Source organism: Alosa alosa, chromosome 16 (assembly GCF_017589495.1).
Source record: "Alosa alosa isolate M-15738 ecotype Scorff River chromosome 16, AALO_Geno_1.1, whole genome shotgun sequence".
NCBI classification, from domain to species: Eukaryota; Metazoa; Chordata; class Actinopteri; order Clupeiformes; family Clupeidae; genus Alosa; species Alosa alosa.
In genome coordinates, this window is record NC_063204.1 from 26,864,630 (window position 1) to 26,890,823 (window position 26,194).

General features: G+C 42.1%; 2 protein-coding genes across 2 annotated transcripts in view; both read right to left on the reverse strand.

The window, feature by feature from the left end:
* The window catches only part of LOC125309161 (suppressor of tumorigenicity 14 protein homolog), a 28,823-nt gene extending 28,681 nt beyond the window's left edge, over nt 1-142 (reverse strand). Inside the window, exon 1 of the mRNA XM_048265887.1 lies at nt 125-142. Coding sequence (XP_048121844.1) covers nt 125-142 — 18 coding nt within the window. The remainder of the gene's footprint in view (nt 1-124) is intronic.
* Nucleotides 143-1,544: 1,402 nt separating this feature from the next.
* On the reverse strand, nt 1,545-26,175 carry tmprss7 (transmembrane serine protease 7). The gene is made up of 18 exons (XM_048266387.1): nt 25,991-26,175; nt 24,609-24,810; nt 23,598-23,728; nt 23,397-23,464; nt 22,968-23,161; nt 22,489-22,524; nt 21,964-22,192; nt 21,230-21,354; nt 20,922-21,034; nt 19,975-20,081; nt 18,693-18,829; nt 17,160-17,267; nt 16,850-16,957; nt 16,285-16,401; nt 12,977-13,214; nt 8,437-8,705; nt 5,103-5,239; nt 1,545-1,864 (listed from the first exon to the last, which is right to left on the reverse strand). Exons 1-18 carry the CDS (start codon nt 26,048-26,050, stop codon nt 1,703-1,705), a joined length of 2,541 nt encoding a protein of 846 aa, XP_048122344.1. The 5' UTR covers nt 26,051-26,175; the 3' UTR covers nt 1,545-1,702.
* Between the last annotated feature and the right edge of the window lie 19 nt (nt 26,176-26,194).

Below are 26,194 nucleotides of genomic sequence, written 5' to 3' on the forward strand. Positions count from 1 at the left end.
TTAATTAAACACGCTTTACAGTTTTCTCAAGTAGGCTACTACAAAACGTTTGAAGGTCCTTTTCACCAACTCTATGTAGCCTACTCATTTTAATTCCGGTCGAGCAACAGTCACAATTGGTCACCGCATATTCCTTTTTCATTGGGATCTATGAGAGAGAAACCCCGCATCCTTGCAGGATTTCCCCCGCGGAGATGTACAAAGACGTACAGGAGGGTCCCTTTTCCCACGGCCCTTCACAGCGGTGGCACTACTCGATCAAACGCCGCACTTTGACAAGGGCATTCATGGAGGAGAGAACTAAATACCATGCAAGACCTACATTCAGACACTGGCCAGCCGCATTTGCAATTAGGAAGACTTGGCCGACCTGATGCTCTATGCGCAACCAGGATGAGATGATGCTCAAGGGAATACAAGTGGAAAAAGAAAACTACCATGCCATGTAATTTCCTTTTTCCAACTCAATATTTCACGACAACTGTCCAGCCTAGTTTGCGCTAAAAATGAATAGTTTTTTATTCTCTTTTCGCTTGAGATCTCTTTACAAAACACATTACTGCAGCCCCCCTTACCTGTGCAGGTGTATTTCCAGTGAGACCGTGTCCATTGCCTGATACACTGTAAACTTCGCAACTTCTGTTTTTTGAATAAGTTCTCATGGCCCGGTCCCGTGTGGCTCCCTCGCTGCGATATGCAACAGTACCTCGGGCATAGAAATTACGCTGAAAAACCCGAGCGATCGCTCCTTTGATTCACGGAGAAACCCGACCTGAGCGGGTCTAGAGCGGTGAACATTCACTCCCCGTATCCCTTCTTGAACAGGTGCTACACCGAGCCCAGAATGCACCGCGGCACAAAGGGACCACTATGAGCAGGTACAATCCACACAACCATCCGTGCGACAGAAATTGTGGGCAAACTTCCTCCGTGTGCCTACGTCTTGACTAGACAATGGAAAGCGTTTGACGCACGCTGGCCACGGTGCTAATACATTCAGGTAAAAAACAAATTAGCTAACGAGCGATACAAGTGTCTATTGTTGAGGTTTACAATAAATACTTAGGTCATCAATGATACAAACTATTAATTTAATATTATGACCTCCCACTCCCGTTATTGGGTTACAAAACAGTGGACCTTATATCCCTGAAGAGAACTTTACAAATAATTGGTTTGGCCTGTGTAGCCTACAAGGTCATTGATATGTTCAGTTAAAATTGATCATTTTCATCTGAATAGATTCTTTTTTTACCAAACCACACTTCTTTAACATGAAACATGACAAGAGCTCAGGTCAGTAAAGTAAAAAATGGGGTCACTCACATGCTTCCAGTTTTTCATCCATGTCCTTTCATCTAGATGGACTTCTTATCAGCCTATCGCAAGGTGATATCTGAATTTCAGATCCAATCTTGCCATGACATTGGATACAGCAGGTCAGGGTTATATATGAAAGCTCTGGTATGAACGGAATGCTGTGATTGACATCCAAAAAGAAGAGAGGAGAATGGAGGCCATGGAGTAACTCAAGATATGCTTTATTGTCAATGCTTTGCTGCTTAACAGGAGGGAAAGATACATGAGCAGGTGCTTTTAAGAGCCTAATGACCATATATTGTCAGCGGATGACATTTTGGAGGGGTGTAGAGTCAGTGACGAACTCTGACTGGCCGATTGGTTGACATGTCTGTGACTGAGATCAGTGTATGTGATTCTGGATCCAGTCGGTGAACTTGGCCACCCTGGTGTAGACGCCAGGCAGGTTGGGGCGGCCACAACCCGCACCCCAGCTCACGATCCCTGTCAGGAACCAGCGGCCCCCGGCCTGGGACCGGCACACCAGTGGACCCCCAGAGTCCCCCTGAAGGTAACACAGGACACACAGAGACAAGAGGGCAATCATATGAAGTTTAAATACATTAGTGGTTACATTGGCTTCAGATTTGTAGTTTGCAGTTTTGCTGTGGGTATATTGTGGGTAGCCTGAACAACCAATCGAATTACACTGCTCCTTTCCATACTCCTCAAGCAAGTGTTTTGATTGGCTGCAACCGATTTTGACTCGATCCAAGTTACTATGCTTGTGTCCCATTTACAGAGCCAAACATCAGAGAGGACAGTGACGAGCGCACACAAATCAGGACAGTGACGAGCACTGAAGTACATTTTAAGAAATAGTGCATGGGAATCACAGACTTCACAAACTGCTCACTGAGAGCCTTTGAAAAAAAAAACAGTGAGCTCGTAAATAAACAAATACAAGCCCTAAAACTAGGAAAATCCCCAGGGGATGATGGATTTACAAATTAATTTTATAAAGTTTTTAAAGATCAAATTAGCCCCTTATTAGTGAAAGCATATAATTATGCATTAGACACGGGAACATGGGCATCATCGATAATTACACTTATACATAAAGAAGGAAAAGATGCCTCAGAATGTGCATCCTATAGACCTATATCACTACTTAATACTGATCATAAGATAATTTCTTCAATCCTGTCCAATAGATTAAAAGACACCATTACAGATATAATGACAGCGGACCAGTGTGGATTTATACCAGGAAGAATATTGGCCGATAACATTAGGCGAATTCTAAATTTAATAAATCACGCACAATTAGAAAAAACAGACCTCCTTTTATTGACTTTGGATGCAGAAAAAGCTTTTGACTTAGTAAATTGGACCTTTATGTTTGAGACAATGAGGAGCTTTGGCTTAAATGAGAGATTCTGTCAATGGATACAGGCTCTGTATAGTAAACCTGTTTCCAAAGTAAAAGCAAATGGTATGCTATCGAGAACATTTAGTATCCAAAGAGGCACCAGACAAGGTGATCCTCTTTTCCAACTTTTGTTTGCTATTTACATTGAAGTTTTAGCAGTAGCGATAAGACAAAATCTAGACATTAGAGATTGGGAAGGAAGTACATAAACTGGCACTATATGCAGATGATATAGTTATTTATTTAACTTCGCCTGAAAAATCCATTAAATACTTGATGAATGTAATTAAGGACTATAGTTTATTATCAGGATATAGAGGTGATAAAGTGCCTTGGTATATATATATATTAGTAAAAACTTAGAAGATTTATATAAAAATAATTATTGCAAGTTGGAAAAGAAAATAAGACAGGATCTAAAAAGATGGATATTAATCCCTAATGGAGTATATAGTAGAGTGGAAACAACCAGCCTACCCTACCAGAGTCTTTTTTTAATTCTTGGAACAAGATTACAGCTAATTTTATTTGGAATGGCAGAAATACAAATCACGAACTCAAGCAAAAGAAAAAGGAGGTTTGGGAGCCCCAAACTTCAAAAAATATTATTATGCAACACAAGTATTGATAATAATGAAATGGATGAGGTCTGACCCCAAGGCAAAATGGATTAGTATAGAAAAAGAGTTAACAAATGGACTAATTGGGACAGAAACACAAAAACAATATCTTCAGACTTTTTGCATTGAAAATTAATAATTGGAAGCAAATGTGTAAAAGATTGAAAGTGCAGAGGGAGTGTATCCTACTTAGAGAAATGGTATATGACTTCGACTTTCAACCACATATAACAGACAAGATTTTAGAATGCTGGGCAAGTAAGGAGTTAACACTATACTCACAACTATTCAATAATAACTCCATAGAATCATATGAAACACTTGCGTCTAGATATGATTTAGAACAAAAACAGTTTTTTAAATACTTGCAAGTAAGGAGTTATGTTAAACAGAACAAAGGGGGGGGACAACTATATATTAAAATGTATAGCAGAAAATAGAACTAAAAATACTCTAAAATTAGCAAGTATCTATTCAATCCTGCAAAAAGCAACACCTATGGAAAATAGATAAAAACACAATGGGGGAAAGAGTTGTGTATAGAGATTTCAGATGAAGAATGGGGAGAATCCTTAAAAGAAAACTTTAACATAACGCAATCTAAACACTGGAAGGAATATGCCTGGAAAATAAGCCAAAGATATTGTATTATTCCAGATAGATGTAAAACAAACACAGCAATAGAGGGAACAAGCTGCTGGAGAGGATGTGTTGAGAAAAAAACAAATCAGACGCACATATTTTTCACTTGCTCAGTAATTCCGGTGTTCTGGCAAAAGGTAATGAGTGATATTAAATACATACTGGAAATTACAGCACCACTCACACCTGGGGCTTTAATACAAACCTTAAAAACAATGCTAAGGACAGATACATATTTAAAATGTTAAGTTTAACGGCACTGAAGCAAGTGACCAGACTTTGGAAACAAGCCAAACCCCCAGATGATCAAGCATGGTACAAGACAATAGAACAAACATTGGAAATGGAAAAACTCACTCTAACTGTTAGAAATCAAATAGAAAATTGGAATACATTGTATCCAGAGCATATAGGAGAATAACCAAACTTTCTAATAGGTGCATACTGTAGATGGATACACGACGCCATCGCGACGCTATTGATTAATACTATTAAAGCCGTACCTACTGGTTAGCGCTTCGGACTTGTTACCCGAGGGTTGCCGGTTCGAACCCCGACCAGTAGGCACGGCTGAAGTGCCCTTGAGCAAGGCACTTAAGCCTCACTGCTCCCCGACCGCCGCTGTTGTTGCAGGCAGCTCACTGGGCAGGGATTAGTGTGTGCTTCACCTCACTTGTGTGTTCACTGTGTGTTGAGTGTGTTTCACTAATTCACGGATTGGGATAAATGCAGAGACCAAATTTCTCTCACGGGATCAAGAGTATATACACTTACTTACTATACACACACACGCACACATACATACACAGTGGAACTGCCCCCCTTTTTTGTTGTTATGTTGTATGTATGTATGTATGTATGTATATGTGTGTGTCTGTATGTATGTGTGTGTGTATGTTTGTATATGTAAGTGAGTATGTACTGTATATGTATGTACCCCATTTGTTTGTTCCTGTCATGTAATGTGTTCCCCCTGGTGTCTCTCTTGAATGTTAATAGGGAAAAAAAAAATGTAGTATGGTAAAGAAGGTAATGTTTACTGAACTTGACACTAAGAAAAGTCCTACAATAAAGTCATTTAAAAAAAAAAACAGTGAGTTCGCACTCACCCTGCAGGCGTCCTGTTCTCCAGAGGGCACCCCGGCACACAGCATCCGCGGCGACACCGGGCCATACCTCCGCTTGCACTCACTCTGGCTCAGGATGCCAACCTCGGCCTTCTGCAGCACGGCCGGCAACACTTTATCTGGGCACGGAAAAGGCCAAGCTTCAGTTAGCTGGCTTTTTTGCATGCGTCCTTTCACTGCTTCCCTTTCCCCCCCCACCACCACTTTTCTTTTTTCCCCTCCATCCTTTCTCCCGCTTTAAATGCTGCACTCTTTCAGCTGAAGTTCAGAAAACAGCTAGAGTTACAACTTCCATCTCGGAGAACAGAACGCGCAAGCATCCGCACTCTTGCTTTTGACCAAATTCCTCAATCCTGGGTCAGCTGCAGTGCCTCTCATGAGTTTCGGTTATAAGCTTACAGATTACCCCATACACTTACTATTTCATACATGATTAAAGGCAAAGTCTGATTCTGATGAAAGGATGTTGACATTTGAGCTCAAGAGCGCCAATCAGATGGCACACCACCTCTCCATGGTTCATGAAGTAACATTTTCATTGTCTGGAATTGTTTATAGCTTTGTCTGAGCCCCTTTGTCAGCATTCTACAGTAGATTCTTTTACATTTTATAGAATCGGAAACTAATAAATGGGCATTGAAAAACAAAGTAGGGTTAACCACAACCACTAAAGCAAGTAGTAATGGAAAAGGCTGATAACCAAATAAGCAAACCAATGCTGCGTGGAAACATATTTGTATTAATCTATTTTGGCAAGGACATTTTTAACAGCTGCAACACAATTTCATTATATTCCAGAAACTCCATAGCCCGTGGGAACCCTTCCCATTACCCAACAAGGACATAACCCCATACACGTTTAGTCAAACACTTCTGCCTTCAGCGGCCAACAGGACAAGCCCTGCAGACAGTTCAGCAGTATTTAAACTCTCAGGGGACTGGACTAATGATGCATCCATTGTCCGTGGCAGTACAGTCATCCTTCTTTCTTAGAAAGAGATGAGTCGCAGGGGAGTACTTATCTTGTAAGTCAGCTTGTACTTGTTTGTGGGGGTGTGTGTGTGCCTGGTGACTCTGTGTACAATATCCCACGGCTACATCCCAACACTAGTTACAAAACTGATGCAGACCTCTTCTTGGTCTACAGAATTTTTGAAAGTTGGAAACTTTCCATGAGAATTAACGACAATATACAGAAATGAACAGGAATAAACGGGAATTAATAGGAATAAACTGGGATTTTTTAATATGGCAAGTTAGTCTATAACAGGGAAATTAAATGTAGTGGACAAAACCACATTGTGCAGCATAATAATAGTTAAAAAACATGATTTAATGCAATTTCAGTCGAATTTCTACCCTAGACATAAAGGAAACCTATGGTGCGTTCATGTGAACAGGAAAAAAAAATTTCCAGTGAAAATGTCATCTCATGTGGGAATAACTGGTGTGAAACCGGGGGAAGTTTGTAAACAGAGTTGCCCAGTTATGGGCTTGTCGTCACTTTTGTCCTCATTCAAATGGGTGTACGTCATTTTGCATAAGCTCTACCGGACGATTAATAACTATATGCTCATATTGCCTGTCTGATTAAGCTTGACAACTTTATAAATAATCATAATCTATTAAGTTTGGGGTGTTATGTTGTGTCATTATTTCTTATATATTTTTTATTTGTTTTACCATTTTCTGGGATTCTGACTGGACAAAGTGATAGTCAGTCAATGTTCCAACCAATCAGATTTTGTTGTTGAGTGGCGTGGTGTATCTTGGGCAGTTCAGTGGTTTCAGTGTTGCTAGCTTAGCACGCTAGTAAACCATAGGCAGAGAAGGGGATTCCAGCTAGCATGCTAGCTAGCTTTGTATGCTAAGCTAAGCGAAAATCATATTGCTTATTACGAAACAAAATGTTAATGTTTGTATATGAAACAGTTTGTATGAATTACCCAAAATTCTCAGTTAATTCCCAGTAATTCCCATACATTTTTTTATTCCATGAAAGTTTCCAATTTGGGATATTTCCAAAATTCCACAGCTTAATTTACCATGGAAAGTTTCCGAAAATTCACTGGAAAATGTCCACCCCTTTGCCCTATCCCCCTACCCCCACCCCATTCACTTTCATCAGAACACTAAACACCATCTCCCTGACCAAACCCCCCACCACCCCCCCACCCCCCACACACACACACACAAAAACACACAGTAACAATACACAGTATTGACAGTATCAACAAAGTAACAATAGTTAGTTGAGTTTTGGAATTACATTTTTTTTTTTATTATTATTTATTTTTAATACGGCTTTGGATTGGCGGTCATCACTTCGCCTGTCTCTTGGATGAGGGGAGTGCTTCCTGAAATATCTATAAGTATAAGTATAAGTACAGTATATATGTAACCTAGAAATCTAGACGCACCCTAGCGGCAGCAAATTACATTTGCTTCCAGGGCTAGTCTAGCAACTCTCCGTTGGCTTGTGACCTCGAAAAATTAAACTTCTATCAGGCCAATCAAATTGTATAGAGTCGTTAGGCGGGCTTAACATAATAATTGATGGCAGAGATGCAACGGTTTGGTTTGAATTCCCTGCTACTTGAAAACAAAGAAGATTTGCTGTTGGCCAACAGTGTGACACGAGTTAAGCTTTTTTTTAAGTTGGCAAAAGTTAGAACTAGCCAACTAGCTCCGCTGGTGGGAAAACGCATGGGACTCATAGCGCTGTCCTATTGCGTGCAGAGGGAATTTGAAAGACAACCGATTATCCTGCTCCTCGGACTGAGCACTGCGAACGGTGAGTGCCCAGACCCTACATTTTAATGTGGGTCTGGCTCGTCAGGCTAGTATACTCTTTTGATCCCGTGGGGGAAATTTGGTCTCTGCATTTATCCCAATCCATGAACAGTGAACACACAGTGAGGTGAAGCACACACTAATCCCGGCGCAGTGAGCTGCCTGCAACAACAGCGGGGCTAAGGGAGCAGTGAGGGGTTAGGTGCCTTGCTCAAGGGCACTTCAGACGTGCCTACTGGTCGGGGTTCGAACCGACCAGTTCCAATACTCCGGTTCCAAGTCCGAAGCACTAACCAGTAGGCCACGGCTGCCCTATATGGATGTAAACGAATAAATGTAAATAAATAAATTAATGTTTATGTCTAAATATAAATGTTAATGATTAAAGGAATAAATGTACCATGTAAATATAAATGTCAATGATTAAAGGAATAAATTAATACAAAAGATTACATAACTAAAAGCACGCAAATGAGTTCATGTGCATGTATATAATGTGAATCTAACAGTGAGGAGCGCTGACCTTCCTCAGAGCGGTACCCCCAGCCAGTGACCCAGCAGCGCTGCTGGTCGCTGACAGCTTGCGAGGGAGCAGGCAGGCAGGCGGGCTGGATGAGGTTGCCGAGCGACATGGGCCATGGCTTGCGCAGCTGCAGCAGGGCGATGTCATAGTCGAAGTTACGTGCGTTGTAGTACTCGTGCACCACGATGCGACGCACGTCCGCCACATGCTTGGCACTGCCCTGGCTCAGCATGCCCATGTGGGCTGCCCACTGGCGCGGGTCAGAGAGCCTGTGGGGTTCAACGGGTCAGGGGTCAAGGGTCAGACGTAAACATCTTGTCCCTTATTATGATGGTAACAGGAAATTGAAATCCAAACCCATATAAATAGGACCCTGTATGCCATGAAAGCAATGATACTACTGTACAATAATGTACATGAAGGATAAGATATGTCACTCTCAGTATTTACATGTAGATTCCTGTCACAGTTTCATCCATACCTACACACAGATTTACATGATGTTATTTGGACATTTTAAAAGAGTGTGCTGCGCTACACATATCAACATTTGTGCTGCTACAGCAGTGGTTCTCAAAAGTGTGGGGCAAGCCTGACTAGTGGGGAATAGAGACATGACAGGTGGGTAGCGAAGAACAGGAGGACATTTGTTTTTTAGTGCCTATCTTTAATAATGCATTTCTTTTTTGACAAGGAAGATCATAGTTTCAAAACAAAATAGCCACACACAAACATAGGGGTCATAAACATACCGATATACCGTAAAACTTCAAATAATAGCCGAGTCCCAAATGGACGCCTTTCTCTTTTAAACACCTGGCGTGGCTACAGGTTTGGGTTAAAGGCCGGTCTCCAGTAGAGGCCTGGTCTGTTATTTAGTTCTGGGTTGTATTAAAACCCGTCAGATCGTCTGTTTAAAGCCCGTTGCAGAAAGGAGTTCCCAGTCAGCACACATACCTCTCCAAGACGCTTGGAAAAGAACTGAACAGCTTAATTACATTGTGTTCCATTTAGAACATCTTATTTTGATCTTACAAACAGCGGCCGCATCTCACTGTCAATGCGTGTCGTAGTTTTACATCTACTGGAGATCTTCTTGTCTTAATTATGATTGCGTTCCATTTAGAACGTCTTATTGGGTGTGAATTAGATGCTGCACGTCGTTGCAAGCCGTCACAAAGCATTCACCATGTCTAGTCACATTTGCAAGGTTTTAGAATGTTGCATCAAGTTGCTGGTTAATAGAATGTTGCAGCTCATCTTGTTGCGAATCATTGGTGTGATTTGGGCTTGAGTATGGTGCAGACTGCGCACGCTAACATTATGATTAGATGGCATTAAAAGACTGCTGTGGGGAAAAGCTAGAGTTCCAAATTCTATAACTTTTTTCAATATGAGCTATGCCTATATGTCCGACTTCCGTCATCGCTCAATTCATCCCTTGTGTTTAAAATTTGCGGATAGGCCTATGGTAAGCTTGTTTTTATACTGGCAACAAAACAAAAGGGTTCGCAAACGTTATTCTTTATTCTAAATGCGTACTGCAATGGCGATAAAGAGAAAGAAGTAGGCTATGATTTGAAATGTAAGCTGACTGTTGTCAAATTTGCCAAATAAAGTACGGCAGAAAGCATATGGTTCATGTTCCCTCATGCTGTTTCATTCGTGCTGAAAAGGAGGGAGAATGCAACATTACGCACATTCCATTTTTGCATAAATAATTACTGAACGGTTTTGGTCAGGGCTGATAATGCAACTGCATTTGACAAAGGACGATAGGCTAGGTTGCTAGTGACAAAATATATGCTTTCAGTGTGATACAATCTCTTTGTAAATTACGTTTGATTAAAAAGTGTTTAATCTGTTCTGGCTATCCCCGCTATTTGGATCTTACTGTATCTCACTCAATGAACATCTCAACACTAAATGCATGATGATCCGTAATTGTCATTAGATAGCCTAGTCATATAGGTAGACATTCAGTGTGTTTGAAATAATTAATTTGGTAATATTTTCCATCTTTGCAGAGGAAAAGTTTTGTGTAAAGGGAATTAAAGGCCTGTCTCATATAGACGCCTGTCTCTAATACTAGCCGGTGCAGTTTGGCGATTTGGGAAAATAAAAGCCCGGGCTATTATTTGGAGTTTTACGGTATAAATTAAAACATCATCAGATCCAGAAGACCTAGACGGGAAATGTAAGATGGAACCAAAATGCAAAAATAATATTTTAATGTTACCATTTTGCCGGAGTGATGGGGTCAGGTGGAGCTTGAAAATTCAGTGGCGAATGACAGAAAAAGTTTGAGAGCCACTGTGCTACAGTAAAGGAGCGAACTTCAGTTCTAGAGGATCATTGTTAAGATTTGAGGTGGTACTGATTCTGGGTTGGTTCCAATCTCTATGTTTGTTTCCAACTTACCCACAGGACTTTGGAGGACTGTGTACAAACACAGCAGTTTTTTGGGGGCATATACACTGAACAGGTAACTAGAGGGCCATGATGAGCAACTGAGTTAATTTGGCATAAAATGTACAATAATTAGAATCACAGACTGATTTTCTCGGTTTTGCGGTGACCGACCGACCGTGTGTGCCATGCCTCCGCGACTGTGAACCCAAGACAGAGAGTAGTGCCATTACCTGGTGAACCAGAGCTACCTGGGATCATCTAAGGTGACCCGAACCTTTTGGAGAGTGATGCACGGTAGCCCTGGACATCAGCGACCTGGCCACACACTATGCTAACTGTGGTGCGGTGGGGAGGGTGGCTGGCCCCACTGGCCCTGGTGGTCCTGACGGCTCTGACCCTGCTGACCTGCGTCCTGCGCAAGCGCCGTGCAGCTACCAGCCGAGCCACGAGGAGAAGAAGCAGGCGCGCCACCAGAATCCGAACCAGCACCTTCAGCACGGGCCCGAGAGACCCGGCCTGCCACTGCCCCTTCCCAAGGAGGAGTGCCTCATCTGACCAATCAGTGAGAGAGGCGCGAGAGATGGGCAATCAGACTGACCAATCAGAGAGCGGCGGTGGACGATGAGTGGGGGGGTACTGACCAATCGGGGAGCGGAGGTGTAAGATGAGCGGAGTCGGCGGTTGAGTGGAGTTCGGAGTTAAGGTGGACTAAATCATCCAGCCATCGAGTGAAGCTGAGATGCCACGCGAGCATTTGTGTGACTGATGAGTTGTGAAGCTGAGGCGGTCATGGATCAAGTGTGAAGCAGGAAACAGGAGGCCTTGATTGACCAATAGCAGTGCAAAAACCAGGCAACAGATTGGACCTCTTCTTACACCGGTGTCCTCCTTCAGCTGTTGCAAGGAGAGTTGGCACACAAACACACTCACACTCACACACACACACACACACACAGAAACCAGGCGACAGATTGGACCTCTTCTTACACCGGTGTCCTCCTTCAGCTGTTGCAAGGAGAGTTGGCACACACACACACCAATGATTTTTGTTCATGGCTTGGGAATGGGGAGCAAGCCACATGTCGCACAGCAAAATCCTTTGCTGATAAAACTTTCATTCACAAGTGGCTCGCCAAAGAAGAGAAAGATTTTTTTTTTGTACTAGAGTCACACAGTGTGTTTCTAATGTACGTGCGAAGTCTGTGTCTGAGATGCAAACCCAGTCACAGGGGAGAGTCACACAGTGTGTTTCTAATGTGTACGTGACGTGTGAAATCTGTTTCTAATGTATGTCTGAAGTCTAAATGTATTTATCTTATTTATATAATTTATGGGTGCGCAATAGAAGCCCAGCCACTGGATGTGTTGCAATGTCTGTCTGTCTTGTCACTTAGCTTAAATATATGGGGATGGAGAAGTCATGTGTAATGCAACATAACACCAAATAATGCAAGTTTGACTTGGGGTGGGATACAGCAGGAGTAGAAGAGTGTTGCATCAGGAATAGAGGATGAATCTTTGTGTGTGTGAAAAAGAAAATGTGTGCGTAAAGGGAGGGTTTATTTACAGCACACACACACACACACACACACACACACACACACACACACACACACACACACACACACACACATACACCCACCCCTGCAAACAATGTTATGTCTCCTTGTTACCAAAATGTAGTTTGAAACAAATGTTATGTACTTACTTTCATGCACATACAATTGTAATTTGTATTGTAAGTGAAATATCCGTATGTGGGTCTGTGAGAAATAAGAGCTTGTCATCTATAATATTTGCTTAGAAAAAAAAAAAAAGAATCACAGACTGAACCTTTAAAGGGACACCAGGTAGGAAGAATATCCCACTTGTAAGTTCGGTGTATCCTACCCGCCGACCGAAGCAGGATCAGTTTACAGCACAGAGGCAGGCTAATGAAACGCTAGAGATTGTTGCAAACGTGTGTATAATGGCAGAGCCGGCGAATAAGCAGCGAAAACCCTTGATGGAAGACGCAAAGAAAAGGAAAAGAGCTTCAGACTGAGCGAGGGGGAGTTTCGTAGAGAAAAAGCATCAGGCTTGCCTGGTGTCCCTTTAAAGGTCACCCTCGGGTTACACTCCAGCTCACCTCTCCCTGCTGAAGCAGTGCGCCGCTGACAGTAGCCAATCAGAAGAGATGACGGACGCTCCACAGTACAGGTGACCGGAGAAGTGGAGGCTAACTTGCCATGGCCATTCTCCCTCCAATGCATTGACACCTCCTACCACACGTCCCATTGGCCGATCTTGTCCTGAGACTCCACCCATATCGTCAGGAATGGATGCTGTGTCTGCCACTCTCTTCCCCAGAGACGGCTGACCACATGCTGCAAAGGGTGAAATATCACAACATGTTATTGCGGCAGAGAGGATTGAACGGATCTTTGATTGTGGCGTCCATGGGATCCATTAAAATACAAAGGATTTGAGTCTATCTTCATCTAATCTGTATTAGATGTAGTCATAATTCAAGAGTAACTATACATACAAACACACACAGGCCTCATGCTTGTAGTCAGACCATTCCTAAACATCTACACAGAAAAATGAATATGCAATATGAATAGGACAGCAGAATGGACAACAGTTAAGACTGTTTAATTTTTCATGTTTGTGGGCCAGGTTCTTTTTTTTTTTACTTACACTACCAAATGTTTGGGGTCACTTAAAAAATGTCCACTCCCCTCCATTATATACATAATTGCAAAAGGGTTCTTGACTGTTGTAGAAAGAAATGGCTGATGTTTAATGCAATATTTACATTGCCCATTATCAGCAACCATTCATCCAATGTTCCAAAGGCACATTCTGTTTACTAATCTATCATTTTAAAAGGCTAAGTGAGAAAACATTGGAGAACCCTTTTGCAGTTATGTAAGCACATGTCATCTGAAAACTGCTGCCCTGATTTAAAAACAATGCAACTGATCTCAGCTGGTATTCTGTCTATAATGGAGTGGAATGGAAATTTCTAAGTGATCCAAACATTTGACCGATAGTGTACATTAAGTCCTGTGCTGATGTTTATATTGATATATATTATATTGATATATATTTTTATGTCTTTATATCTTACTCTGCATACCACCTTAAAGGGACACCAGGCAACGTTTTCATGTTAATTAATCATCTTCGTAAGTCGGTATATGGTTAAATGACTCATTACAGGGCGAATGAAGACTCTCTCGCCCGCCCCTACTGCTTGTAGGAAGAATATCCCACTTGCAAGTTCAGTGTATCGTACCCGCCGACCGAAGCAGGATCAGTTTACATCCTGCATCCACAGCACAGAGGCAGGCTAACGAAATGCTAGTGATTGTTGCAAACGTGTGTATAATGGCAGAGCCGGCGAAGAAGCAGCGAAAACCCTTGACGGAAGATACATACAAAGAAAAGGAAAAGAGCTTCAGACCGAGCGAGGGGAGTTTCGTAGAGAAAAAGCACCAGGCTTGCCTGGTGTCCCTTTAACAACTGATTCAGTATTAGTCTTTGGCCCAGTCATTGTCTATTTGTGGAAGTATGATTGTCCTTAAATGACTTTCAGTGATTGAGACACCACAGTTTCTTGATCATGGTTATGACAGACAGGGCCACACCCGATGAATCCACAAATTAAAAAGTCTGTGTGTGTGTGTGTGAGAGAGAGCGAGAGTATATGTTACACACAGCAGGCTGAGTGATCAAAGCCCAGGCTTGTTTCCAGTGTCCTTAGAGAAAATCACCCCAAACACAGATTGCAATTACTGTCAGGGTAACAGGGCAGCCAGGCAACAACAACATAGCAATTACTGCCCACTCAATTAAGGAGATGGTCAAATAACATGCGTATAACAGAACAGGTTCACTTTAAGGTTGGGTCTTTAGCTGTGTGGCCTTTGGGTTCAATCAAAGCAGTATGGTTTAGGAGGGCTCAGTTAAATGCCTACTGGTTACAAGACTAAAACAAATGACATAATTGTAGTGTAATTAGAGTTAATTGACAGGAAAAGCCCAGCTAAGTTTATTGTTCCGGGTGATATACATTCTCATGTCAGTGGCTTAGGCTGGTTTTTAAAATAGACTTTCATAGATAACAAATAATAGTTATCATCATTGGTGGATGGCCTCTTTGCTAAAAGTGGTGCACAAACATGAGCTCACTCAACATAACCTTGTTGTCTTGTTATATGAGTTATGTGAATTTCTAGTGTCAAGTTCATGTGTGATACATTTACAAATAACTAAAAAATAGTTCTGTTTACTATGCATGCTTTCATTAAAAAAAAAAGTGCACAGAATCTGGCTGCAATTTTAAATACAGAACATTTCATTATGACAAATGTTGGAACAATAGTTGAGCAACAGAAGAGTGCGGTGGGTGTGGCGGAGTAGTGGTAATGTCATCATGTTGACAACCGGTCAACCTGGGTTCCACTCACAAACCAGCCGTTGCGAGTCCGTGTTGCTTTGGATAAAAGCATCTGCTAAATATCAGTTTAACTTTAACTTTATCTTTAGTGTGAAGCCATGCTGCCATGCTTTTTACAGAGGCCATTGTGGAGCAGCTGTAGTGCCTCCACCTGAGAAACAATCAGACCTGTGTTCCAAACCTGAACTCAACATCAGAGTACCTGTCGCCACCTGAGAAACTATCAGACCTGTGTTCCAAACCTGTGTTCCAACATCAGACCTGTGTTCTGTTGGTAAAAATATTATATACCAAAGTGAAATATGATCCAGTCACGAAGAAGTACAAATCAAGATGCAAGGTTTAATTAGGCTGTATACAGGAGAGATGCACACCCGTAGCACAGCATACTCCAGAATATGCGTCTCTGACTTGACACAGAATTATCCAGGGTTTACATACCCAACAGTAAAGAATAGATAATCATACAGTGACTGTGGCAAAGCCAGGAGACATTAAGTCTACCTTAATCAATGACGAAAAGGACTGTTGATGCAGAATAGACAACACCAAGTGATATCCACTCTGGCGCCTTACATTATCATGTTTAAAAGAACAGTACAGATATCACACAGAGTCATGATGCAGACTCATACTTTTATGAGAATCATACTTTTAGTGTCAAAGTGACCCACTAGTGAGAAATGCAGAACATTAAACCACATACTGAATATTGGGCCCAATGCTGCACATTAAAGCAACATATTAAAGTATTGGACATAATGTTCAATTCCATTTTCTCTCAGTTCCAACATCAGACCTGTGTTCCAAACCTGAACTCAACATCAGAGTACCTGTCTCCACCTGATAAACTATCAGACCTGTGTTCCAAACCTGTGTTCCAACATCAGACCTGTGTTCCAAACCTGAACTCAACATTAAGAGTCCTTGTCACTCTGGATAAACGCACCTCACGCTACTCATTTTCATAGTCACTGATTTATACTCACCACAGTCCTTCTCATCACTGAGGTCTTGGCAGTCGGGGACTCCATCACACCTAGCGTTCCTCTTCAGGATGCAGGTGCCACTTGCACACCTGTAGCTGATGTCCGAGCAGCGCGTCTCTAAAGAAAAAAACAATTACATTGTTACAGGACATTTCGCTTGTATTCCAACACATAAAAAAAATAGAGTATATGTGTTGTGTATACTGATATAGAAAGCAACGGAGAAGTTGAGATACAGGGAGTGAAAGAGAGGTTGAGATACAGGGAGTGAAAGAGAGGTTGAGATACAGGGGTAGAGAGAGGTTAGGATACAGGTGGAGAGAGACATTGAGATACAGGGAGTGAGAGAGGTTGAGATACAGGGAGTGAGAGAGGTTGAGATACAGGGGTAGAGAGAGGTTGAGATACAGGTTTAGAGAGGTTAAGATACAGGGAGTGAGAGAGCCGTTGGTAGAGAGAGGTTGAGATACAGGGGGTAAGAGAGGTTGAGATACAGGGGTAGAGAGAAGTTGAGATATGTAAGAGAGATAGAGAGAGCCGAGTGAGAAGACCTGTGCTCACACACCTCTAGTGCAGTTGGTTTCATCTCGTCCATTTGAGCAGTCACTCTCACCGTTACACACATAGATGGGATGCAGAGGGCTGATGCCTCCACAGTTCTTAGTGGGACTCGCTGGAAGGTAAAGCATCACCATCAACATTAAGAACACTTCCCTAACTCACCGCTCACATTCTAATACATAAGTTCACATAAACTTAATTCAGTCCTTTTGGTTTATATACAGTAGCTTTGTTCAAGTGGTGTATTGCTGTGAAGCTGTGTCTAACTGAAGTGTTGCTGTAGTCTGAGCAAAGCCAAGAGCTGATGCACGTACAGCAGAAGACTTCATCGCTCTCATCCTCACAGTCGTCCATGCCATCACAGCGTCGGCTCTTTTCAACACAGAGGCCAGTGGAGCAGAGAAAGTGTTCATCAGGACAGGCTGAGACACACACACATGCCGCACACAGACACACACACACACACACACATGCCGCAGACACACACACACACACACACACACATACACACGCACACACACACACACCCACATGCCGCAGACACACACACAAGGCGCGCACACACACATACACACACACACACACACACACATACACACACACACACACACAGACCGCACACACACACACACATATACACACACGGAGACAGAGAGAGAGAGAGATAGAGAGACAAACAGAGATACCCAAATCACTGTCTTGGTTAATTCAGTTTTTCTGTAGTATCATCAGTTCAATGTTGACTTGAATGTTGAGTTTCAGCATCAAACTCTCTTCCCCTCTTACAGTATAGACGCATAGTCCGTACATTTTCTCCAGCTATGAACACTATCACCATCAGCCCTCATGTTTACAAGTGGTTATTCTTTACCAAAATGAAACACCTCTGTTTTTGCTCTGTGATTTAAGTAGTTAGATTGGTTTGTAATCTTGACATCTAATAATTCATAAACAGATGAATTACTTGTAATCAAATTCCAGTGCTACTTGTTTCAGGTAATCAACTACAATTATAGTCTAACAGCTGTATAGTCAGTGTGATTAATGTAGCATGCGTAATTTCACCACAATAAAGCACACCATCAATGGGGATATGCTGAAATGAATTGGCTGCAAACTGTTTAGGACAATTTAATAGGATGAATTACAGATAATGTGTGTGCATGTCTGGTTTTAAGAGCATACGCTGTCATGTGGGAGTCTGACTGTCAGACCTTTGTCTCTGTGTGTGTGTGTGTGTGTGTGTGTGTAGCATATTTTGATTATTAGAGATGTGTATGTTTAGCTATGAGAGTGTACACTGGTGTGCAATGGTGTAGTCTAGTTAGCTATAGTGGGTAAACTGTGATCAACCCAAAATGTTAATATGTATCCTTGCCTATTTTAAGTGGGTATACTGAGATGGTGATGCTTTTTAAGTACAGTAGGTATACTGCGTAGTCCTACGTGTCATGTAGACTACACCCCTGCTGGTGCGTATGTTTAGCTGTAAGAGTGTACACTGGTGTGTATATTTAGCTGTGAGAGTGTACACTGGTGCGTATATTTAGCTGTGAGAGTGTACACTGGTGTGTATGTTTAGCTGTGAGAGTGCATGTTGATGTGTATGTTTAGTTGTGAGAGTGCGCGTTGATGCGTATGTTTAGTTGTGAGAGTGCATGTTGATGCGTATGTTTAGCTGTGAGAGTGCGCGTTGATGCGTATGTTTAGTTGTGAGAGTGCGAGTTGATGCGTATATTTAGTTGTGAGTGCGCGTTGATGCGTATGTTTAGCTGTGAGAGTGCGCGTTGATGCGTATGTTTAGTTGTGAGAGTGCGCATTGATGCGTATATTTAGTGTGTGAGTACGTTGGCTGATGTTGAAGCTGCTGTAGGTGGCTGTAAACGGCATATATGAGGTCCGAGAGCTGCAGAGGAACACCACCTCTGGATTCTGGTCAGGTATGCGGAAGACTGTGGAGTGACCGATGTACCTTCCACAGTATCTGAGTCAGGGAAAACAACAAATAAACAAGCATATCTAGATACCACCTCTCAGATCAACAAATTAGATACCTTAAAAACGAACATATCTGACATTTTACAAAAGGATCACAGATACACATGTTTGTTAAGAATCATAAAGGTGGTGTAACTGGGTTCCTTTTGTACACTAACACACTTAAGCAGAGGATTTTCTATTTTCTTAAAGGGGTGGTTCAGGATTTTGGACATAGGACCTCATTTCCAAGTAAGCAAGTGTGATATTTATCAGTGGAGACCGTTTTTCAACACGTTTCATCCAGTCGTTCTAATTGCAGAGTTCGCCCAGGTGCTAGGCTAAGCGCCAAGTCAACGGTATGTGCTAGCCTGCCACTAAAAACAGTCTTACCCACTCCAAAGTACACCCAAGGCAAATAAATTATAACGCCAGACTATCGATGTAAATGTCTGTATTGATAGTTTTATTTCTAACATAATTCTATCCTTGCATTTCAACGATCGCATTACATTTTGAGGGACTAGTGTCTTAGCAGCGGCGGAATTATACTTGCTCCAGTTAGTAGTACTGCGCCAAAAAAGTAAACAGTAAAAGCGCCTCCAATGGGGATACCTAGTAGTAGCCTTGGTCCGCCGCTGAGATGCAAAATGACTACTACCAACTTCAGGGAACAAAGTATAACTATTGCAACGCGATGCGAGGGTAGTTGTATTTCTTACACTATTCTATCAACACAGACATTTACATCGATTGTCTGGAATTTGCCTCGAGTGTCCTTTGGAGTAGGTAAGACTGTTTTTAGTGGCAGGCTAGCACATACCGTTGACTTGCGCTAGCCTAGCACCTGCGAACTCTGCAATTAGAACGACTGGATGAAACGTGTTGAAAACGGTCTCCACTGATAAATAGTACACTTGCTTACTTGGAAATGAGGTCCTATGTCCAAAATCCTGAACCACCCCTTTAAAGGAATATAATGCCATTGCTCTGGTGTGATTTTAGCAAGCTAGTGTACAGACCTCAGATACAAGTAAAAATAATTGTATTATATATTATATCAATATTAAATACTACATTATACAAGTAAATATACAAATATAATACATATGCATATGTACTCAATAAATAATAATAAAAGAAAACACTTACATTATTTCATTGACTTTCCACCAGCCATGTTCACAAGCATTCAGGTCTTTAAGTTTCAACATGTAGTTCTGGAATGTTAAGGCCACCCCTAGACCAGCACGAGGGGCCTGAATCACAATCATACTTTAATATAGGTATAAATCATAAAATAATAAGGCCTATGAAATATTATGCAATAGAACTCAGTCACAGTGTACTGTATGCTATCTTTGCCCTGTAATCCATAGGAGTCACTGTACTTAAGCAACTTAGTATCTTTAACTACAAATAGATATAAAGGTTTTAAAACCTTTTTAAAGAGAAACTATGCAGTTTTGGCAATTTCTTTGCTGTTTTCTCGCTTTTTGCTTGCAGGTTTTTCTGCAGAGCTCCCCCTACAGCCTCAGAGTATAAGATTTACGACACTCCTCAATCGGTCAGTCTGTCGTTTTCCTCTTCCCTGTTCCCTCGACAACGGTTTACTCACTTTCTGCTTCTTTTCACTGGCTCTGTCATGACGAATGATTGAGAAACTCTATCGCTACATTGTTCTAGCCGGTGCCTGGCGTGTATGTGTGTAAATGCAGTAAAGCAATTCGTTACAATCGTTACTTCCTGACATTGAGGCCGCCGGCCCGCCGGCCCAAAGTTGCAAGGGTGGTTTTTCCGCTCACAGCCGCTACGGGGGAAGAAAGACGGCCACTATTCAACCCGAAAAAAGTCATATAACCATACCAATGACTCCAAAGCTGTTAAGTTAAGGTAAATTAAGCTAAAAAACATGCATAGTTCCCCTTTAAAAGAGGATTTTGTGCATATTATTCCTTTGTCTACATTTCAATGTTGTTGCTTTTTTATCTTCCTTCTCTGCATTTCCTGACTAATCCGATGTTCTTGTCATCGTATGTTTTTTTTTATTGTGAACATTGCTTTAGTAATAATTTGCTGCCCCTGGCGAGGACAATTACCTGAAACCTCCAGGTGCAAGAGCACTGTGGGGGCAGGAGGCTGGGGTAGAATGGACTGGTTAACTGCCCCCTGGGGCCGGCATCCAAAGAGGTTTTAATCACATGTAGACACTCTATGGGGGATGTACACATGCATGTGTATCAGACACACACACATATCTGCAATAGGTTTTTAGATACACACTAGTCACAGTCCAGCGTGCGTGCGCGCGCACATACACACACACACACACACACACACACACACACACACACTCACTCACACAAACACGCATTGACAGAAAACAATTCTTATTCATGTCACTCACTTTGTTCATTGATGGCTTCAAAGTGCCCAAAGAAGCTCTTTGTGCCCTGAGTCATTTTGAAGAAGAGCAGCATGGCGTTGGAGGTGGACACCATGGACACAGAGTGGGACACTGACTCGCACGCCCTGCCGGCCAAAAGTGACCGATTAAGTATTTACAAAGGACAAGACAGCCTTGTCCTGACACACTTAAACTTAAGATCACCGTCTGGATTTGCCTTAAAGTAGTGCCTGTCAAGTCAAGGCCTTAGACTTGAAGGCATGAGATTCTGTTCGGTTTGGTTCCTCTATGTGCTATGTGTTGGCAAACATCAGAGAATTATGTCTTAGCAATATTATTACACATTTAAATAAAGTCTATTTAAAATATAGATATCCATTTAAAGGAAAAATCTGGCCATTTTTCACGTAGATCTGTGTTTCTCAAGGTCACTGAGTACTGTCGGTACAAGAAAAAAAAGTTGTTGTGGCCAACACCGAGAGCAGCAAGGCAGCTACAGTTCTACACTCTGGGGGTATGATTTTAAACATGTCCCCTGAGTGTAGCACTGTGACTGCCTGGCTGTTCTATCTGTTGTCTGCGGCAACTTGAGCTAGGTAGCACCAATAGTTTTAGTACTCGGTGACATTCTAATTTATCTCCTGTATAACTCACTTGATTATCACTTCTCATTGATTTAATATATTCTCATTCTAAGTGCACTCTTCTTATCCTAAACTCTCATCGCAACTCACTGATGAAGAATCCTTCCTCTCATGGGCAGCAGGGCGTCGTAGACGGTGAGCGAGTCACTCATGCAGTTGCTGGGCTCGATGTGGAAGGACTTGATGGTGAGACGGATGAGGGTCCCCGGGGCAGAGGTCAGCTTCATGTGACAGCTCAGGCCCCCCCAGGAGGAGAACACCTTCAGGGGGACCATCACCTCCGGTAGGATGGCGTACATCTTATCCGCACACTGGGAGGCTGGAAAAGAGGAGAAGGCGGCTATGCGTCACATGTGTCACAGCTTATCCTAACTGCATGCCGGCGTCCTGACTGCGGCGTAGCATGGAGTGCTCTCTCGTCCACACTGGGCCCGTTAAACATGCTGTTCTATTACGTCATATTTCACGTTCAAAGGAGCAGAACAACACAATTGGATATCCTAGGTTAGGAAAGACCAAGTTTACTGATTTGTCATCCTATAGCTATGGCAGACTACTTAGCAAATGAATAATCAAGTGATTCATTTGAGCCGTTCATGTAGCAAAGACCCTCACCAGTAGAAGTTCCTGTGAATTCAGACCGATGAGCAGCTGTGAAAACAAAACAGAGAACAACAGCTTAATCCAAGTACGGGAAACTGGCCCTCAGTGTTGATATTATAACATTACCATGCAACCACCGAGTCATTTCCTGATTCCAGAGGTAGAAAAGTCCAGCTTCAGAAAGTGAAAGTCCTACCACATATCTATGCCAACCATTCACTTAAACCAGCTGATTCTAATTAGCACAACTCTTCAGCCAGGTAGAGCCGCTAATTAGTGAGATCACTTGTGTTAAGTGCACAGGTACTGTAGAACCAATACATGGTTGGATTTTTACTTTCGACTTTTCCACCTCTGCCCGATTCCCACCCCACCTGTCTCTCCCACTTGCTCACATTGCCTGTCATTCTTCACTGTCCTATCTGATAAAAAGGCAAAACAGCCCAAAAATAATTTAAAAAGGAGTGACAACCCCCTAAATAAACACGTACCGTTTACCAGGATGGAGTCAATGTCCACGGGCAGTCCGAGCAGGAAGCCGATGGAGGAACGGTTCTTGAGGCTGGTGAGGACAGAGTCCCGGAGGATGGCACCCACACACTCCTCACACATCGTGGAGGACTTCAGGTAGGGCACCACAAACACCATCCAGAAATGCACCAGAACCCCGCCTCTGTTGTCGTTACTGTCAGGAAAAAGGAGGAACAATATCAAACATGGACTACATCGCTCACTGTACTTCCAATAAGACTGATTACTGTAGTAAACCCAGTCTAATAGGTCTGCTCTGGGCATATTTACACTTGTCTAGGTACTAAACTGAATTGTGACGATGAGTGGTTTCACTGGTGCTGATTTACTAGTTTTCATAAGTACCTCAGATTAATTGATTGGAGAAAAACTGATAGCTCACTGCTTACCTCAGATCGGATATAACAGTCTGTCTGTAGAGTCTGGATACTGAAGATGTTTTGTACACATTGCTGACCTTCAAAAGAAAGTGTACAGTGATGAGTGCTTGATGATTAGAGCAACAGACACTGGTAGTGGTAGTACAACATTCAATCCATTCAAAGAGAGAGAAAGAGCAATACTTATCAATCAAACTGTTGTACACTTACAACATGTTGTATCCTGGTTGCCATGGACACAAACTCATGAGAGTCTGCTTGCCGGTACTCTGGGATGAACTCTACATTGGCAACTCGGAACATTCCAGCAAAATAAACTCCACCGTTGCCCTCCCTGCGAACTGAGAGACCCAGAACCACTCTATGTATAAGAAAGCTGCTATGTTCATAAAATACAGGTTGTCTTAGACTAAATCAAATGTAAAGTGACATTAGTGATTTCCTTAAAAATAACGTATGAAATCCAGTTTAATTGGCCATTTCAGTTCATCAACCCTGGGCATGAATAGACCCCTCATCACTAACACATAGGGCTTTTAAATGGCAGAAGTGCAACATCTACAGTATCAACAAGCAAAGATCTTGTGCCTGAACCATAGCTATTGTGTGGCTTGTAGGAGGGTTGAGCTGACTCATTAGTGTTGACTTTACTAAATTAGCTTTAGCTTGCACCTTGCCTAAATTAGGGTCCATAAATATGTAATTACAGTGCATGAAAATCACTTTCACTTTTGTAAACTTTATACTTTTTGAGATATTAACAAAAAACAAGCTTATTTTCCCCCATAGACTTTACATTAGCACTATGACATCACGATGGACTAATTAACTTGATTTGCACCTGTATCAACTTCCAGCTGCTCAACTAGGACCCATCAAAGGGCCAGTTAAACTGATTGCACCTATATGAACTGCTTTCTGCTTAACTAGGCTAACTCAATGTTTATCTTTTCATGCACTGGTAATTTCCTCGAAATTACATTTTCTAGTTGACTATTACTGTCTAAAATATTTGTGTCATTCAGGACTACGCCTACTACATAGAATAATAATATGGCTTTCTCAAACACTAAACTGATTTCTCTAAATACATGAAGAGATTCACCACATCATTGAAGGTGACATAGGCCTACTATGATGTACAATGTAATGTCACCATAGGCCTACTTGTTATGGATGAATTGTGGTATGGTATAAGGCAGGCCTTACAGTTGTACTTACATATGAACACCCACAGGAGAGACCACATGATGACCACAACCACAAACACCACAACAGTAATGAGAATGGCCATGTTCTGGAGGGTCCAGATGGAGTTGAGCTTCCTTGCCCTCTCTTCCCGCCGTCGGAGTCTTTCGTACCTCCGGCATAGCTTCTCGAGCATGGCATCCACAGTCGCTATTTCTACCGACACATCTGCAACCTGATACCCGAATAAATGTATGGATTTTAATAGGTCTTTTGTAAGAGAATTGTAGCCTTGTCAAAACTACAGGCTTTATCAACTGGTCAGCAGTATATCGTATCAGTTTGATTGGTGGCATCAAGAACCATTCAAGTGACTATTAGTCAATTCATCCAGCTACCGGTACTGAATAAGCTGAAGCCATTAGATGGGTGGTGGTAAATTAAAGACGTAGGCTGTATTCTGTTATCTACTCAGATATCATTGCAGTATTACATTCCATCATTATCCAAATAGGTCAAAAACAGAATTTTATGCCAACAAAAACTACTGGTCTAGATTACTTTTATGTATGTTCACTGTCTATACTAGGACTGTGAACTGTGATGGAGACCCTCACAAACCATTTTTCAGAAATCAGGTGTTTTTGATATTATCGTTTAATTGTCATAATAGTGTGAGTGACAGGTTGCCTATACATCTCTTTTGCAGTTTGTCTGGTCACTGTAACTGTTGCATTAGAGGTCAAACAGAGGGAAGCCGTGGCCTACTAGTTAGCGCCTCGGACTTGTAACCGGAGGGTTGCCGGTTCGAACCCCGACCAGTAGGCACGGTTGAGCAAGGCACTTAACCCCTCACTGTTCCCCGAGCGCCGCTGTTGTTACAGGCAGCTCACTGCGCCGGGATTAGTGTGTGCTTCACCTCACTGTGTGTTTCACTAATTCACGAATTGGGATAAATGCAGACCAAATTTCCCTCACGGGATCAAAAGAGTATAGCCTACTTATATATCAATACTTATACAAATGGCACACGACCAGCTTGTCGTTGCAATAGCTATGTCAGCTCAGTAACTGCCTCAGAAGCGGAGACGCATTGTGTTTCCCATGACATAAATTATTCATATATGGTCATACCATCTAACCGGCTGTATTTATAACATGTTCACATCTCTTTGACCAGACGTAGCATGTTATACTTCGTGGATAAACCAATGTGGCTGAGAAATGGGCAGATATAAAATTTGATTTTTAAATTTGAAATACGCCTCCATGAACCCCATGTGAAGGGCAGGCTAAATGAGAAACCTTAAACCACAACTAAACCACTTTGAAACACGCATTAGGTTTAACCCCATCATTCAACTACGGTACAACAACATTCACCATATTAAAGATAAATCGGACAAATTACTTACACTTGCGATGTAGCCTTCGTCGACACCTGTCTGCCCGCTGTCTTCGCGCGCGGACTCCATGGCACAAAAACATTAGGCCTACTTAAATAAGTTTTCACCAAATGTTGGTTCTGAAGAGCTTTGAAAACTGCCATTTACATACTTTAAGTGAAATTCAATAAATGATTTCACCCGAAAATAATGATATACCGATCGATACATCAA